General features: G+C 37.8%; 1 protein-coding gene across 4 annotated transcripts in view; it reads right to left on the reverse strand.

The window, feature by feature from the left end:
• The window catches only part of Psen1 (presenilin 1), a 79,583-nt gene that overhangs the window by 24,085 nt on the left and 37,053 nt on the right, over window positions 1-18,445 (reverse strand). For all 4 annotated transcript variants that reach the window (XM_013155308.3, XM_003472398.5, XM_063241399.1 and 1 more), the window contains 2 exons: window positions 15,691-15,832; window positions 4,959-5,026 (listed from right to left, as the gene is read on the reverse strand). In XM_013155308.3, the coding sequence (XP_013010762.2) occupies window positions 4,959-5,026; window positions 15,691-15,832 (210 nt within the window). The remainder of the gene's footprint in view (window positions 1-4,958; window positions 5,027-15,690; window positions 15,833-18,445) is intronic.

The following is an 18,445-nucleotide window of genomic DNA, read 5'->3' on the forward strand; positions in this document are numbered from 1 at the left end:
GTCATGTGTGCAGACTGCCTTAGGTGTGCAAACTGAAGTAACATTTTTTTTTTTGTAGTACCGGGAATCAAACTCATGACCTCATCATACTTGCCAGGCAGGCACTTACGCCACTGAACTAAATCCCCAGCCCCACGATTTTTTTTTTTTGCAGAGTGCTACTGGTATTTTCATTGTTCTTCAAATGAGAATTTATTTCTGATGTTCTTTTTTAGATTGTGTACACCAAGAATCAGGAAATGTTGAAATCTAGATGTTTTATAAACACTCAATAAAATATTTAAAAGCTCAACATTTTAGTTTTGCAATTTTTTCCTGTTAAGTACTCATTGTTTAATAAAGCTCATAAAATTAAAATTAGTAATTCAACAGAAATATTCTAAACAATAAACATGGGTCTGACAGATTCACATTTATATGCACCTTGATGACAAAATTAGTCTTATGCTCCAAGGGCTACACAAGTACCTACAAATTTTACAGCTAGAAAATAAATGATGTCATTTTCATACAATGAAATTTAGTGCACCCATTAGAAAATATGTATTTTTAAGACATACATACACAGAACACAGCATGTCAGATGTCCTAGGTAACTGAAGTATTTATTTCAGCACATGGGTTAAAGAGACCATCCAAGAAGATGATTCTTCCCCTCACTTTGAAATTGCAAAATAAATGCTGAAATTTCTGGATAATGTTGCTATGTGTATTAAGCATTTCTCCAATATACTAGCATGTAAACAAGATGAAATAAACTAGTGTCAGTCTTTAGGATATAATACAGGAACCATGAATCAGATAAAACTCACAAAAGATACTATGAACAGTAAGTTTCCTTCCCTACTCTCTCCCAGGTTCCACTCTAGAGGAATGTATTAATTTGCTGTGCATCCTTCCAGAGAGCCTAGGAAAATATGTATATAAATACTTTTTTATTAGATACTAAATGAGAGCGTGTTATATTTACTGTTTTATAACACACTTTTTCTTTTAACAATACTTAGGGAGAACTTTCCACATTAGCAGATTACAGCTGCCTCAATCTATTTAATTACTACACTTCATGGATATAGCATAATTTAATTTTCTATCAGTTTAGACTAATCTTTCTCTAACTGATACATTGCTGCCATGATTATTTCTATACATTACTGGGTTCACTTAAATTGTTTAATGTTGTGCCAAACATTTGGTGGGGGGGTCTGGATTTTGAACCTAGGGCTTTTACAGTGAGCTGCATCACCCCACCCCCTTTTAAGTTGTATTTTGAAGTACAGTTTTAAGTTGTCAGGCTGGGCTCAAATTTAACACTCTCCCTGCCCCATTCTCTCATGGACTGCTGGGATTACATGCCTGTTACCCCATATCTGGCTACCAAACTGCTTTTAACAAAGTATATTAGTAGGTAAGAGTTTATTTCTCTGCATTTTTGCCAGTTAAGATATTACCAAGATATTTATCTTCATTAACTTAATGTGCAGTTTTAATGCAGTCATCTTATGAGGAAGATGTGTAAATCTTTCATATATTTAAGAGTAATTTGTGTGTGTGTTTTTTTAATTAGCAGTTTATCATTTATCCTTTGATTCTGTTCATGGTATGTTTTAGATCTTTTATCCATTTGGAATTCATCCTGGTATAGAGATAAAGAAAGAATCTAAAATTTTTCTTCCAGTGAACTACTTGATTATCCCCCCACCAATTAGAAAATAATTCATCAAAAGTCTACTAATGCTGTCACCTTTAACATAAACTAAATTCCATTATAAATCCGAGCATTTTTCTCCTAGACTTTCTAATCTTATTCACAGTGCAGTATCACTATGGGGGGGGGGTACTGGGATCGAACTCACAACTTGGTGTTGGCCAAGCAGGCACTAATGCTGCTGAGCTAAACCTCCGGCCCATGGTATCATTATTTTTATATTTTATTTTTGGTGGTACTGAGGCTTGAACTTAGGAACTTTGTGCTGAGCTATGTCCCCAGCCCTCTTAAGACAATGTCTCACTAAATTGTCTAATCGGGGCAAAAAACTTGTGATCTTTCTGCCTCAGCCTCCCAAAGTACTGGAATTATAACAGCTTGCCACCATATCAGGCTCAGGAATCGCTGTGTTAATATTGCAGTTCTATAATTTCTTATCAGGTAGGCCTAGGACCCTTGTATTATTTTGCAATTCCAGAAAGTGAGATATTCTCATTTAATTTTCCAAGTGAGTTTTAGACTCATCTTGTCCAGATTAAAAATAAAGTCCAATTCAGGGTTAAAAATAAATCCTATAAAAATAAAATCAAGATGCATAGGTCACTGCAGACAAGCCCTCCCTGCAAGTTGGCAGCATGCATGGGCCTCTGAGGAGAGAACCAGACACCAGCCTCTTCCAGCACATGGGCTGGGAGACAAGAAGAGCCAAAGTCCACCTGCCCTCCTGCTCAAGTAACTAGATGATCTGGAGAAAAACAGGCTGCGATGATGGCTACTGAGGTAAAATACAACTTCACGCTTGTAAGGTTTAGTGCTTCACTGACTGCAGGCCTAAAGCTGGTAGTCTGATCATCTATTCAGAGGATTACAATATGCAGTGGAGCATCTATGGACAATCTCCTGAAAGTGGTAGCCATTGTTAATTCCCTATTATTTTGCTTTGAAGTCCTCTATCATTTTCATTGTTTTGTTGGGTTGTGTTTTATTCTGTTTTGTCTTGTTTGTTTTTAGTTTATCTGATGGCATGTGCAGCTATTTCAAAGATAACAAGATATAATATGGTAGCTATTTTGGATTTACGATTATCTCATTTTGAAGTGCTTTATTGCATTCATTGTTTTGTTTTTATTGGTTTTTTTCTTTTTTTGAGTTTTACCATGTCTGAAGGTATGAGGGGCTATTTTGAAGACAAGAAGAGGCATTGTGGTAACCACTGTTGATTTCCTATTATCTTGTTTTGAAGTCCTGTGGCATACTGTTTTGTTTTGATTGGCTTTATTCTGTTTTGTTTGGTTTTATTCTCTTTAAAATAAAAATTACAAAAAATAAATAAAATATTTTATTTTATAGCAAATTTTAAAATAAAGAAAATCAATATTTTATGATATTGAGCCTTTCTATGCAACCTGGTACAACTTTCATTTGTTTAAATCTTCAAGGTATTCAGAAGCATTTAAAAATTTCTTATATCTTGCACAGCAATTATTTAACCCTCAGGTTGGTTTTTATTTTTGCTGCTATCATAAATAACATTTTTCCTTTCATTAAATTTTTTTATAAACCTAGTTGTTTATGGGATGTGTTAATAGGCATTTATAAATGTTGTATGTAACTGTCTTACCATACTGACTTAATGATTCTATTTTTGGTTAGTTCTAATGCCAACTTATCGTCAAATACTGATAATTTAACTTTTTCCAAATTATATAGCTCATTCCTTTTTCCCACTTAACTATGTCTGCCAGAGCAAAATTAGACAACAGTGTAGTAAAGGAAACCATCTTCTTACTCTGACCTTAATAGTTTCTCTGTGAGGGTGACACTGGCTTTGAGAATGAGATCTCTTTGTTTTATCATGTGAAAGAAGTAACCATCCACAGGATTTGTTTTATTAAGATCGGATCAGGAAGAGGTGCTAAATTTTACCAGATGCCTTTTACTCTGCACAGAAATGATGATCTACTAATGTGGTGACTTACCCTGAAATTTCTTAATAATGAATGTTTTCCATTTTGCAAACAAACTCTATTTGGGCTATAATGTATTATTCTTTTAATGTATTCCTGCATTCTGTTCGTTAATATTTATTTATTTTTACATCAATAAATAGGACTGGTCCACAGTTTCCTTTTCCTTGATAACTTATAGGGTTTTGGCTTTCAATCTTATGTTGGCTTGATAAAATGAATCTAGGCTGACATGATGGCACATAGCTACTCAGGAGGCTGAGGTAGAAAGCTATTAAGCTTGAGCCTAGCCTCAGAACTTGGCAAGGTTCCATCCCACCAATAATAATGATAAGCATCGTTGGAACCATAATAACCTGGAAGCTTTTTTTCTTTATCTGTGTTCTGTGACAGTTAAAATACAATTAGAGCTATCTGTGCCTTAAAAGATTTAGTGGAAATCCACTTAACAGAAATCATTTGAGCCTCTACTGTTGTGGATCCTGGTAGAAGTAGTGTCTGATTTATTTCACGCCACATTACTATCTCAAAGTGCATCCATTTTCTAACAAATAACTCAAGTTTATCTTTCTTTATGGTACAGCAGTATTTATTAGTTTTACTGCCTCCCTTCCTTCTTAATTTAAGAGGTAGGAAGATTTGAAAATTGTGTCCTGCCACTGACACTGAAGAAAGACAGGCCAGTAAATCTCTGAATCTAACTATCCTCATCAATAGAACAGCCCAACTATAATTTCACATGTGAAAATTTCACGTGAGGTTTGATAAAAACAACAGAAAAGTGGCTGGGAATTTAGCTCAACAGCATAAGTGTCTGCGTGGCAATTGCAAGGTCTTGAGTTCAATCCCTAGTGCCGAAAAAACAAAAACACAAAACAAAACAAAACCAGAAAAGTCTAAAAATCAGTAAATTCATGCTTAAATACATTCTTAAAATCTTTTTTAAACATTCCAATTTATGTCTATCTGCCTCTATTTTCTTCTTTCCCCCGCCACCCTTTCTTTCCAGACAGGGTCTTGCTCTGTCTAGAACTCACAATGATCCTCCTGCCTCAGCCTCTCACTCTTTTAAGTGCTGGAATCGTCACCATCAGTGCAGGTGTGCGTCACCAGGCCTAGCTGAGAATATCCCTATGGATAATACGACTCATCTTTTATATTCCATATATTTATGTGGAAACTATTATAACTTAAGAATAATTCATCAGTAAGAGGCATGGCTTTAAGATAAGTTACAGAGCCCAAACACAGTTTAAAAGGAGACTAAAAATTACACCACTTACCCCAAGTAAATGAATGAAAAAAAGAACAGCAACAACAGAGATGAAATAATAAGCCAGGCGTGAATGACCTAGGAAAGAAAACATTTTAATATCATCAACAGATTATGAGCTTAGTTTACTTCACAAAATAATGCTGAATTAACCTTTACCAAGGCAACAGGCCAAATATGTTAATTTGATGTTTTAATGTGCATTTTTTAAACCAGTGAATAAACACATATACATACATTTATCCAGCTCTCTATCTATCTGTCATCTACACTGTATTTCCTTTTTACCTTCTCTGTTCAGATTTTTTAGACTTATTATTATGTTTGTAAGTGTTCTTCATGTTTAAAAATATTAGCCTTTGCCTGTAATAATGATTGTAAAGTTTTCCTAATTACAGTGATCATTGATGTTATGATTTCTTGAATCACTGCCCGAATTCAAAGCCTCTAAGGATGATGATTAAATAGCATCCCGCTTTCTTAGAACATCAGGCAGTGGGCAGGCCTTTTTCATCAAGCAAAAACTGCTAGTTAACTTCCTTATACTAAGTAAGGGCTGGAAAAGACAAGAGCTCTGTGTCAGTGCACGAGTATCTCTCTGACGCTCAACTCTGCAGGCAGAAATCATGTGACTTCTATAAGTTATAGTTCCATCTATAGCAAATGATGTGCAATAATCAACTGTCTTTCCTGTTGCTACTTTTGTAAGGATCACTTGGTCTTTTCTAGCTTCTTGTACTTTTGAAGGCATTGCACAATCAACCACAGATATGAGAAGTCCTTGGGGTTAATTTCAAAACAGGTTCTGGCAAGCTTCTGAATTTTTCACTTGAAAACTCTTTTACTTTACATTAGGAGTCAAAAACAATTTCTATAGAGCTGCCTATGCTTGCTAAGACATGAACATCAAAAAACAAAACATAGCTGGACAAGTGTAAACACTTCAGATTGCATGAAATTCAGCATAATTAAAGGATGCACAGAACTGACCCAAAAAGAGATGAAGACAGGTTCTAGACATATTTCACCCTCTCTCACCAAATACAAACACAAAACAACAGAAAGTATGCCATAGCTAGCTAAAGACTATGAAAAGTAGAGAGCAGATAGATGGGCTGGGGGACTGGAAGTACCACCAAATTAGAATGAATTCACCACTTTTTCCCCTTTGAGATCCACCTTCCTCCACTTGAACTCACCACCACCTGGGTTGGCATTAGTAAGACAGCAGGAGCTGCAGAAGTCTACAGGCCTAAGGAGCAGAAATGGGTCTGCTGATATGCAGAGAGCTGTGAAATTTTTTTTCTTTTTTCTGGTCCCATGCCCCCACTCCCACACAACGTGGGGAGGTAGCAATGGGGACACAGAATCCCACAATTCAGAGAGAGAACCTTCCTTCTTGATTGGAGGAGCTGTAGTCCTCAGAGAGTGGATAAACAGCCCTTGCTTATTTCTCTCTCTGACCTCTCAACTCCTGGCCCTTTCACCAGGGAACCACTAAGCTGCAGGAATGGAAGAAAGAAGCTCAGAGAAGCAAGGAAGTACCAGCTCACAGAAATGGAGAAACGTGTAAAAGCAACCTTTCAAAGCTGTTCACGAACCTGTGGGCCCCCTCCAAGGTGTGGATTTGACCTTCATGAGCATTCAGACTCTGACAACTGAGTTCCAGACAGAGACTGGTGAACGGTGGCACACACTCTAATAAGCAACACAAAGGCTTTGGATCTGACGTGGTAACTAGTCTATAGCAGGCTGGCTGCAATGTGAGACCTGAACCAATCAGTTTAACTAGCCAACAAAACAAAAATATCAACATCCTCCATAGACTTTAAATAAGAGCAGAGCTCATACTGCACATCATATTTTAAATGTTTTAAATATTTTAAAAGATACAGTCCAAAATAGCAGGCATATAAACAACTAGAAAATCTCAACTTACATCAAAAAAGTTTCAATAAAGAAGAAGACACAGATATCAGAATTTTTTTAGTTATAAATTCTATAGTCTGTCTGTCATTCTTTTTTGGTACCAGAGATCAAACTCATGACCTCACCCTTGCCAGTGCCACTTATGCCACTAAGCTAAATCCCTAGCCCTAGAGTTTATTTTTCAAAGTCATCTACCAATTTGTGATTTTTATTTATTTTCTTTTTTTTACGCCAGAATTCTAAGTTCTTAAAGCAACTATTATAAAAATACTCCAAGAAGTAATGGTAAACACTTGCAATGACAGGAAATACACAAAGTCGAGGGAGGGTAGAATAAAGAATCAAATGGAAATTTTTAGGGCTAAAAAATACAGCTTAAAAAAAGTTGACTGTATGAACTCAGCAGCAAGACGACAATGGAAACAGTCAGGGAACTGGAAGCTAGATCAATAGAAATTACTCAAATGGAATAATAGCAAGAAACAGATTAGTAAATGAATGAACAGAACAGCTCAGATTACGTATTCCTTATTTGAAACATTTAGGACCAGAATTGGTATTTCACAGATTTTTGGACTTTGGAAAATTTGCATTGAAAAGCTAATAAAAAAAAATCCAATTATTTGACTTTGGCACAAAATGGGGCCTGGAGACACAGCTAAGTGGCAGAGTATGTGCTCAGCGTGCTCAAGGCCCTGGATTCCATCCCGAGCACCCTCTCCCCAAAGTTTCAGATATGGCCTTCAAAAACCTGAGCAAGCTGGGTGCGGTAGCACACATCTATAATCCTAGCACTTGGGAGGCTGAAGCAGGAAGATGACCATCAGTTTGAGGCCAGTTTGTGCTACAAAGTGAATTCAAAATCAGACCAGGCTGAACTGTATAGTGAAACCCTGCTTCAAAAAGAAAGACAAAACAAGCAACAACAACCACCACCAAACAAACAAATTAAAAAACCAAACTTTGAGTAGAGTGTCGTGGCATGAGTCTCCAGTTCCAGCTACTCAGAATGGCTGAGACAGGCAGACAGCTTGTTTAGGGCCCGCCTAGCCAAGGTGGAAAGACTCAAGAGAAAGAAAGCTTCAGATATATAGATGCTTAGTCTATAAAAGGTTATTTGTGTTAGGTTGAGGGTAAAGGTAAACATGAGGATAAAGAACGTAATACTAAACAATTTTTTTTTTTTTGTCTTTTTCCTTTTTATCGGTACCAGGGATCGAACTCACGACCGCCTGCTTGCAAGGCAGGCGCTTATGCCGCTGAGCTAAATCCCCAGCCCCTTAAACAATTTTTTGAAGAAATAATGATTGAAAATTTCCTAAATTTGGCAAAAGGACATCAACTGCAGATCACAAAGTTCAGTGAAAAAACAAAGTCACAGTCACATAATGAAACTGAAAACAGAAGAAAATCTCCAAAGTGAACAAAAAAATGACATTACTTTTAGGAGAAGGATTTAAATCTGATTTTCATCAGAAGCTATCAAAGCTGATAATGAATACTTTCTTTTCTTGTGGCACTGGAGACTGAAACAATACAGACTTTAAAATGCTGAAAGAAGAGAACCAAGACACTTCTAAATCTGCTAACATCTTTCAGTAGTAAAAGTGAAGTGAGAGTAGCACGGAAGGAAGGCGGGCTAAGGGAAAGTGAAGCCAGCAAACCTCTGAAAGAACTACTCAGCGAGGGCAAATGATGCCGGAAGGAAACTCAGAACATCAGGAATAAGCGAAAAATGACAACAAACGTTATGACAGTATTTTCTCTTAATGTCTTTTCACCCCACCCTTTTGGTTTTTAGGTCCAAGGGACTGACCCTGGCGCTTTCCCACGAAGCTACATTTCCAGCTTTAATATAGTCCTCAAAATATGCTCCATGGCTGAATGAAAATTATACATTGTCTGATGGGCAACTTTCTTTTTAGAGGTGGGGGGTCTCTGTCGCCCAGGCTGGCCTTGAACTACCTTCCTGCCTCAGCTTCTCCAGTACCTGGGTTTACACTGTATGCCATCATGCCTGGTTTTCTGATAAGCTTTTTAACACATGTAGATTTAATATGTAAGTCAATAGTTAGGTAAAGAGAGGAGGGTAAAGAGATGTATCTAATAGTAGGGTTCTTACATTTCACTTGAAGTGGTAACATAGACCCTAAGTAGACCATGAGGAGTTAAAATAGATTGGCTAAAAACTCCTATATCTAAGAAATTTACAGCTTGTAATATTCCAAAAATGGAAATTCTAGGTTCTCACAAAGTTTACCACCAAACACTTCAAGAAATGGTGTCAGTCTCTCCTCAAAAATAGAACAGAACACACACTTCCCAACCTGTTCTATGAAACCACTATTATCTTGTATTATGGTTTAGATAAACAAATGTTCTCCAAGATCCTCATGCTGTCATAAAAAGGCTTTCAGGCTGGGGATTTAGCTCAGTGGCATAAGCGCCTGCCTTACAAGCATGCGGTTGCAAGTTCGTTCCCCAGTACCAAAAACAAAAAGCTTTTGGAAGGCAATTGGATTAGGGGTCACTGCAGCTGACTGCTGTTAGGAGGCAGAGTGTGGTAGGATGAGGAGGGGCACTGGGGGCATGACCTGGGTATTTCTTAACCCATTTCCTCCTTTCCCTCTGTCTCCTTTCTGCTAGCATGTGGGTAGTTTTCCTCTGTCCAACCCTTCTACTGTGCTTTCTCGTGGAGCCAGTCCATGGACTAACACTATGAACCAAAATAAATGTCTCCTTCTTTTAAGACACAGGTTTTAGGTATTGTACTTTGTCCAAGTGATGAGGAAGGCAACTAAGACACTCTGATTCAAAACTATTCAAAGATGGTATGAGAAAACTACCTCTGTATCTTGAATACAGATGCAAAATCCTCAATGAAACATTTGCAAATTGAACCCAGTAAAGTATAAAAAAGAATGAACCACATCAATGGGATTTGTCCCGAGAATGCAAGGCTCATGCATCGAGGACACATCTATAATTCAGCACTTTGGGATCCAAATTTTAATCTAGCCTGGGCAACTTAGTGAGACCTCAAAATAAAGAACAAAAAAGGGCTAAGTGCAAAGGCCCTGGGTTCAAGCCCTGGTACCACCACTACAGAAAAAAAAAAATCAGTTTATTAATATAGTACAGAGAAAAACCCCACATAATCACGTCAACTGATAAAAACAAAAAACACTTTGAATGCTAACATCTATGAATTTTAACATCTATGAATGCTAAGACCCTAGGAGAAGCCAATATCTACTTCATGAAAGAGTAAGTATTTTCCTGCAAGACAGGCAACAATGCATACACACCCACTCTCATCAGTTACTCAAGACAGTACTAGAGGTTGCAGCTTACAAGGTCCCTGTAGGACATGCCTTCCCATCCACTTTCTGCATGTTTCATTTTTTATCATTAATTTTCTGCACAAAGGTAACCAGAAAACTAGAGACAGATGTAACTACAAAAATCAACTTCTTAACAAGAGGCCTATATAAGCCCATCCCACACACACTTTCCAAGCTACCCACCCATCCTATGAGGCACAGACTTGCTAGGGCACACTGATTCAGTGTGCATGAGGACTTTAAATAGACTCGGTGGGGGAGTTACAAAGAAAATACATGTAGTACACCCAGCCCCTTCATAGAAAAGTAACAGAAAGAACTTAAAAAGAAAAAGCGCTGTCAACACAAACACAAAACAACCTAGTTCATCCGGATTCTAACTGTTAGAAACACATGAGGTCAACAGAGATGACATGGGAAATCGGCTCGGGGTAAGAGGACAGCGCTCAGGCTGGAGGAATACGGAGCAACTGTGGAGCAGGAAGGGCGAGAGCTCATTCTAGATGAGCAGCAAGGCGGTAAACTGGGGCGAGGAGAGGATGCAGTGATCATGCTCTTAACATGTGTGCTTCAGTTTACAATTGTACATCTTCCCCCCACAAGTATAGGTTTTAATTTCATTGGTAAACTGGAAAACACTGAAGTAACTAAAAGAGAGTTCTAGTAATATGGACATCAGATTCTGAAAACTTTCTCACAATAAAACATACATAATATGAAATATTTTAAATATACTTTGAAATATATAGATCGAGGCCCAAAGGAGGAGGGAAATGTTTAGAGCTAACCCCACCACCACCACCAAAAAAAAGTAGGGAAGCAGGAATCAGGGGGTTAGGTGGTACGAAGTCATCAGGCAGCTTAAGGTATATGCCAGCCTTCAATGATTCTGGATTTTAGGGGGATTTTCAGGGTCCATGCAAAAAAAGCCAGGCTTCACAAAATCTCTAAAACTATACTTTAGCAAATATAAACTTGAAATGATCATAAAAAGCTAGAGGAAACAAGTCACTATGAGTAAAGTCAATAAAATTATGCTCTCCTAAAACTTCAGATACTAAAATGACTGGATATAGAACAACAACAACAACAACAACAACAATATATATATACAGTCAAAGAAAAAAATTTTAAAATATGAGCAAGGAAAGTGAAAATATTCAAACATTGTAAAACAACCAAATATTCCCAGTTACCACAAAAATAAAAACCAACAAATAACACCTACCAAACAGAAATTCTAGAAATATAGTTAGTAATATTTGAAGAAAACCACCTGAGATAAAGAGAGTTCTAAACATACTCTTAAATTAGAAAAGGAAGGAGATGGGAGAATTATTATTATAAAACAGGAGATTTAATATGCCTCAATTTCTGGGTTTTTTGTTTGTTTGTTTGTTTGTTTGTAGTTTTGTATTGGTACCAGAGATCAAACTCACAATCTCGTGCTTGCCAGGTAGGCGCTTATGCCACTGAGCTATATCCACAACTTCAATTTCTATTCTTGAAAAAAATGTGCATGTATTAGGATTCAAATAAAAATCAAAAACAAAACAAAACAAAAGTATCCACTGGGGCTGGGGATTTAGCTCAGTGGCATAAGTGCCTGCCTTGCAAGGAGGCAGTTGAGAGTTCAATCCCTGGTACCAATAAAAACAAAAAAGACAAAAAAAAAAGTATCCACTGAACTATTAACAGAGGTCGATCTGGGTAATGGGAGTTAGGGAGATAACTCCGACATGTATAGTTCTACCCAGTATGAATTTTTTTTTAACAGTGACTTCTCTCTTCCTCCCATTATTATTACTAGTTTTTGCAATGCTGGGGTCTGAACCAAAGACCTCACCGATGCTGGGCAACATCTTGCTCTGAACTGTATCACTAGCCCTACTATTTTGATAGAGATATTGAACTTTTTAGAGCTTTCAGCGATACAAACAGCCCACAGTAGAACACATGCCATACATTCACCACTGCTGGTTTATAAGGTCAGCTAAGAAATCAAGCTAAGGAACTGTGCAGAAAGAGCCATCATCAGAAATTCTAGACATGAAGAAAAAAAGTAACTGACAATTATGGATAATAATAATGGGTATGATAGATGGCAATGATTACAAAATTAAGAGCAAGAAGGCCCCAAATTAAGACAAGTACACCTACTGATAAGGGGATGACATAAAAGATAATTAGTTCAACTTATGTGGTAACAGATTATCTGACAGGTGTTGATACATGAAGGAAAAAAGAATCAACTAACCATGGGCCTAATAAGCAGAGACTTCTAGCATAAAAGCTGTATTTGAGGGTGCAAACTTTATCCACATACACTTTTCCACAAAGTCAAATGTCAGAGGCTCAAGACTGAGGATGCTTTAGGAGAAACTCTGAAGAGGACTGAGGAAGAAGCAAAGGCAAAAAAGAAAGAAACAATGTCAAGCAGAAGAGGGCAATGGCTTTAAGCCAAAGGCAATAAAGAGAAATTAAGTTTAAAAAAAGTCAGCAGATATGACCAAGGGAAGTACTGGCAACCACACAATAAGCAGTTTCTATGGTGCCACGAGGACAGAGACCACATTTCAGGGCACTGAGAACTGGAGCTGAGACGAGTCTCATGTACCAGCTGTGTCAGTTCGGGCCAAACTCTGGGCTCAGAGCCCCATCCTGACCCATCAGCTTCTAATCTATGTAACTGTGTGCTGCTACCTGTTTCCCATTTGTAAAACACGGGTAACAGCAGGGCTTCTTCACAGAACCGTGAGGAGATTAAATGAAACAAGGCAGAAATGGTTTGTGTGGTGTAATACACTGTCCTCTCAATGGGAAACTCATCCACATTTAAAAGCAGAGAAGAAGAGGTAGTTTAGAGATGGTGCTTTATTTGAAAATAAAAAAACACATAAAAATAAACAATTTCTGAGGTTCTTAGGAAAACGAATTGAGACAATCTTAAGTTTAGAGTACCATCTATCTAATGACTTGGGCATCTTGAAAATGAAAAGCAGACAGTGAATTCTAGATTAAAGAAAGAAAAAGTAGACATTCATTCCTTAATAAAATCTGAAAAAGAACAAAATAGCATACAATTCACATAAAAGTCAGAAACTGACTCTAATGAAGTAGAGAATTGGAACCAGCAGGTAAATACTTGAAGACACTGATAAAGTTCAGCTGGTGATAAGAAGAATCAAGAAAACTAAGAGCATATTCAAAGCAGACAAAGGGAAGAAGAAAAAGCACACCTTCCCATGAGCCAGCCGTGCGCAGCACCCCCTTACCCCCAAGCAACTGGCTGACTTGGAGATGACAGCAACTGAGGTGAAAGGCACGCTTGATGCTTATATTGTTTGACTGACTTGCAGGCCTGAGGCTGATGGTCTGGGCATCTATTTGGAGGCGGGCAGTGTGCACTGTGGCAACCTTGGGGGATTTCCTTCTGTCTTGTTTTTGAAATCCAATGTTTGCTTCTGTTTTACTGTTTTTGTTTTACTCCCGTATCTGGTAACCTGAGCAACTATTTTAAAGATAACAATATGCAGTATAACAACCATTTATAAATTCCTACTATCTTGAAAACCTATATAGATATTGTTGGTTTTGTTATTGCTTTTGCTGTTTTTCAGGTTTGTTTGCTTTTTGATTTTTCTGTTTTTCTCTTTAAAATAAAATAAAGTAAGAAGCAGAAAGAATTTAAATCATTTACAATTTGGCTTGAGTGCTGAGGACCTGTTATCATACATGCCTTTCATCTTCTCCCTATGTGATAATGGCAGCCCACAGATGATCCCTTAGGGTAAATCTTCCACCCACTCACAAGTTTAACAGGTTCAACAAGCGAGGTTAAGCTCTATATCATTTTAGAGTTTGTAAGAATTAAGAAAATACCCTATCTTAACAAGTAATCAACTACATGCAAGTAAGACTTTTTTCCATCAATAAAATTTACCACCATGTAAGCCAGCATGGTGGTACACCCCTGTAATCCCAGTACTTAGGAGGCTGAGGCAGGGGATCACTGCAGGTTTGAGGCCAGCCTGAGCTACAAAGTGAGTTCAAGGCCAGCCTAAGCTACATAGTGAAACCCTGACTCAAAAAAAGAAAATTACCACCATCCGAAAAAACTCACCAGGTATGGTGACACATGTCTATAATCCCAGCACTTGGGGAGGCTGAGGCAGAAAGCTGACTGAGTTCACGACCAGCCTAGGTTCTACTGTGAGTTCAAGGCCAGCCTAAACTATACAGCAAGACCCTGTCTCAAAAAAACAAAAAACCAAGACAGAAAAACCTCAATGTTGTGAAGGTGGGGTAACACAGACACTCCTATTCATTACCGGTGTTACACACAAATTGATACAATCTTTTTGAAAAAAGAAGTTTGTATATTAAGAGAGTCAAAAATGCAGGTTTAATTTGCTCCAGAAATACCATGTCTTGTATTTTACCCTAAGAAAATTACTAAGAAAGTTCCATGCATAAAGACATCATTGTTTTTTATCACAGCCAACAACCAGGAACAAACTGTCCAATATAAATCAGAAGACATATTTACAATATACTCATTGAGTCAAATATTATGTAGCCATAAAAATATTTTCTATTGATATATTAGGTACTGGGGATTGAACTCAGGACCTCGCACTTGCCAGGCAGGCACTTGTGCTGCTGAGCTAAATCCCTGGCCCTATATTCTAAGAATTTATAACACAGAAAAAACACTTATGCTGAAGTAAAAGCTAAGGAACAGCACATACTGATTACCATGAATTTTAACCATATTTTAAAAATACACTAGAAAAATACTTAGAAATAAAGTAGACTCTATTATTTGGGAAGTTAACATAATTTCTGATACTTGAGAATGACTGCAAAGGTTTATAACTATAATTTGCAACTTTTTGGAGCTTGAGTCTGAAACGTGCCAGTTGGCTAGAATTCGGGAGTGAGTCACTTAGCAAGTGACAAGTAGAAGAGAGGGTGGCGATTGGGCCTGTGCCTTTTCTGTACGCCTCCCTCACCTCCCAAAGAAAGAAGCAGGGCTACCACGAAGAGATCTGTGTAGATGGATGGCTACAGTTTAGAAGCAAGGCATGGCCAGTCACCAATGTATTTTAATACAAGCATCTGAAGGTGGCTTTATTGTTCCGCCCTCAAATATGAGAATCTGAATTTTAAAATATTTTATGGGGAAAATTATACTGTATGGTACTATCTGTGAATGAAGGCATATACAAAGATTTAGGGTATATATTCCTTTAGGAAATCTTAAGTACACATGAAAATATTTGTTCTCCATTTATGCCTTTTTGTATTTTAAAAATACTCCACCAGTCACAGGGAGGACAACAAAACGTGAACTAGGTCTGAAATATAAAACCTTTGTTCTTTACTAGCCCCCCAAGTAAGATATGTGACAGGAAAACCCAAGCATAAACAGAACAGGGAGAAAGCCTGGCTGTGTCTCAGGCTTACCTTATAGCACCTATATTTATACAGAACCACCAGGAGGATGGTCATGACCACAATGACACTGATCATGATGGCGGCATTCAGCACTGAGTGGAGGGCTCTTTGGCCCACAGTCTCCGTGTCTTCTGTGAATGGGGTATAGATTCTACAATGAAACATAAAACAGAGCCCTGTGTAAGTGTTAACACGTATTCCAAATGACTTACTGTCTCCAACACCATAATTTGGTTTTGTTTTATTAAACTGACACAGTCGCTTTTCCCCATTTCATTAGTCTAAGAATTTTTAAACTAAGAAAAATAGTTACACTCCAACATACTTCAAAAAGTGTCTAGGACAGGGAGATGAACTTATCTCTGAGCCAGGCACTGGCTCCATCTAGTGGATGCCTTAAGTTGAAATAATTACCTCACCAAAAGTTTTCTTCACAATGTACGTATTAGTAATCTGCTAGATTAACAATACTTTGCTGCATAAACTACCTAGGCTGATTAGTGGGTCTGAGAAACAAACTATGGTTTACAATTACTGTCTTTCATCTGTAGAGTGCTTCCAATTCAAGTTGTTTTGACAGCGATCTTCCCTTTGTTTCTCTCTCACATTAAATATCTTTATTCTAGGTGCCAGTCTCAGCCAAAAGGTTTTACTTCTGCCTTCCGCATAGTTAAGCATGGCCGTGAGACTAACTAACGGCCAAAGAGCTATAAGCAGACAGGCTGCATAAGGAACTTGCCAGAAAAAAGCATTTCTATTAGAGCTGCCCTGTATCCTTTTCTTCCCTGCTGTCCAGATGAAGGCTGGATCCAGTGTAGACCTTGAGGCAATTTAGAGGACAAGAGTCAAAGGAGAAAGAAGAGACAGTCCTTGATGACCATAGCTGATGCACTGGCATGGGCGGCCTAGCTCCTCACTGCTCAGTAGGAAGAAGGAAAATGGGTATGTCTTCAGTCAAAGCAGCTGTTCTGATTTTCTGTAACAGGGTCAGGAGACTCTATACAGGGCCAGGTGGTAAATATTTTAAGTTTTGTGGGTTACAAGGCCCTTGTAATCACTCAGCACTGCCTCTATAGGGTAAAGGCAGCCATAGACAAAATATAAACAAATGGACATGGTCATGGTTCAGGTGATTTTATCACAACAGGAGACAGCAGATAAGGCCCCTGGGCCACAGCTTGCCAAGCCTGTCCTGTATCAGGCAGCCAAACCTCACCCGTATGTGGGTAGTTATTGTCCCTAACCCCTGTCCTTCAGTCATGTCTTAGCCAGGGCTTAGCTTTCGGAACATCAGGAAGTTTTTGAGATACTTTCCAACTTTATCTTTTAAATTTCACTTAAAATTCTTATTAAAACTCTATCTCCTAAGACAAAACTAGATGGACATCTGGATTAGAGCATTTTTCTAAGATATCTAGGACTAATACCAATAGCACCAAGAACCCACACAGTAGTTCTCAAGTTTAGAGAGAGCCGATTTCCATTAGTTATTCATCCTTTCAATTAACAACTTTCTTTTTTTATTCCCATTCATCTATATCTCATGCTTGGAGACAAAATACGCTTCCCCCATCCTTACAGAAAATGAGGAGACCACACATTCAAAAATGTAAATAAGTTAGGGATTTAGCTCAGTGGTGTAAGTGCCTGCCTGGTAAGCATGAGGTCCCGAATTTGATCCCCATTTGACCCCGGGTGCAAAAATAAATATATAAATAAATATACTTGCAAAATGTGACAGCTGAAAAAGAACAGGCTGAGCTGGGACTGGAAGCACACACCTGTAATCCTGGTACTGGGGATTACAGCTAAGGCAGGAAGATCGCCTGGACTACACAAGCAAGTTCAAGGCCAGCCTGCACTATATAATATCTCAGAAAACAAACCAAAACCAAAAAAATGGGCTCTAAAAGAATTAAGATGTTTTGAGGCTGGGGATTTAGCTCAGAGGCATAAGCGCCTGCCTTGCAAGTGTACAGTGGTGAGTTCGATTCCTAGTACCAAAAAAAAAAAGTTTTATGTACATGTACAAATCCCTATGACGAATGTGATCATTATGTACTGAAAATATGTATTAATAAAAACAATAGCAGCAACAACGACCTAATGAAAATTTAATAATTTAGAAAAAAGAAGCCTTAGGGCCAACCCAAGAGAAATCATTAGACATATGAAGGTCACTTTCTAGTTCTATAAACTTGGGAATGTTATTAATCTCTCTAGCCTTCAATTTTTGCCATTAGTAAGATGGAGATAATACTACCTACAATGCACATTGTAGGATTAACTGACATTTGTGTTTAGTGTGGGGTACTTTTATTTTTTGGTCATGTGTGATTTGAACCAGTAAGTGATTCTAGACATACTGCATGTGTGTCAATCATAGTGATATCAAGTGTAGGTACATGACCAAGACAAGCATAATCAAAAATCTCTTTCTAGAAATCTGTATCTCACAGGGAAACACATTGGAATGGGTCTATTCCATGAAGATTCTTACTGAGATCTTGGACACTATCCTGTTTCCTGTCCTAAGACTTGATTTTTTCAGTTTTTCCTTTGATTCTATTAATGACCCAGCCTTGTTCAGGAAAACAAAATAACACAATAATGACCCACTGCCCTGATGAGGGAAAAGTTATTAACTTGCTCCATTCCAAATAAATTTTCTATCCAATGATACCTTCAAGAAATAATTGTGCAGCGCTCACTTAAAGGAAGTAAATACCCCCATTCACTTGATTCCACCAGCACAGAGGCCTTC

The sequence above is a fragment of the Cavia porcellus genome, unplaced genomic scaffold (assembly GCF_034190915.1).
Source record: "Cavia porcellus strain 051 isolate PalLab524CR breed Dunkin Hartley unplaced genomic scaffold, mCavPor4.1 scaffold_31, whole genome shotgun sequence".
Taxonomy (NCBI): Eukaryota; Metazoa; Chordata; class Mammalia; order Rodentia; family Caviidae; genus Cavia; species Cavia porcellus.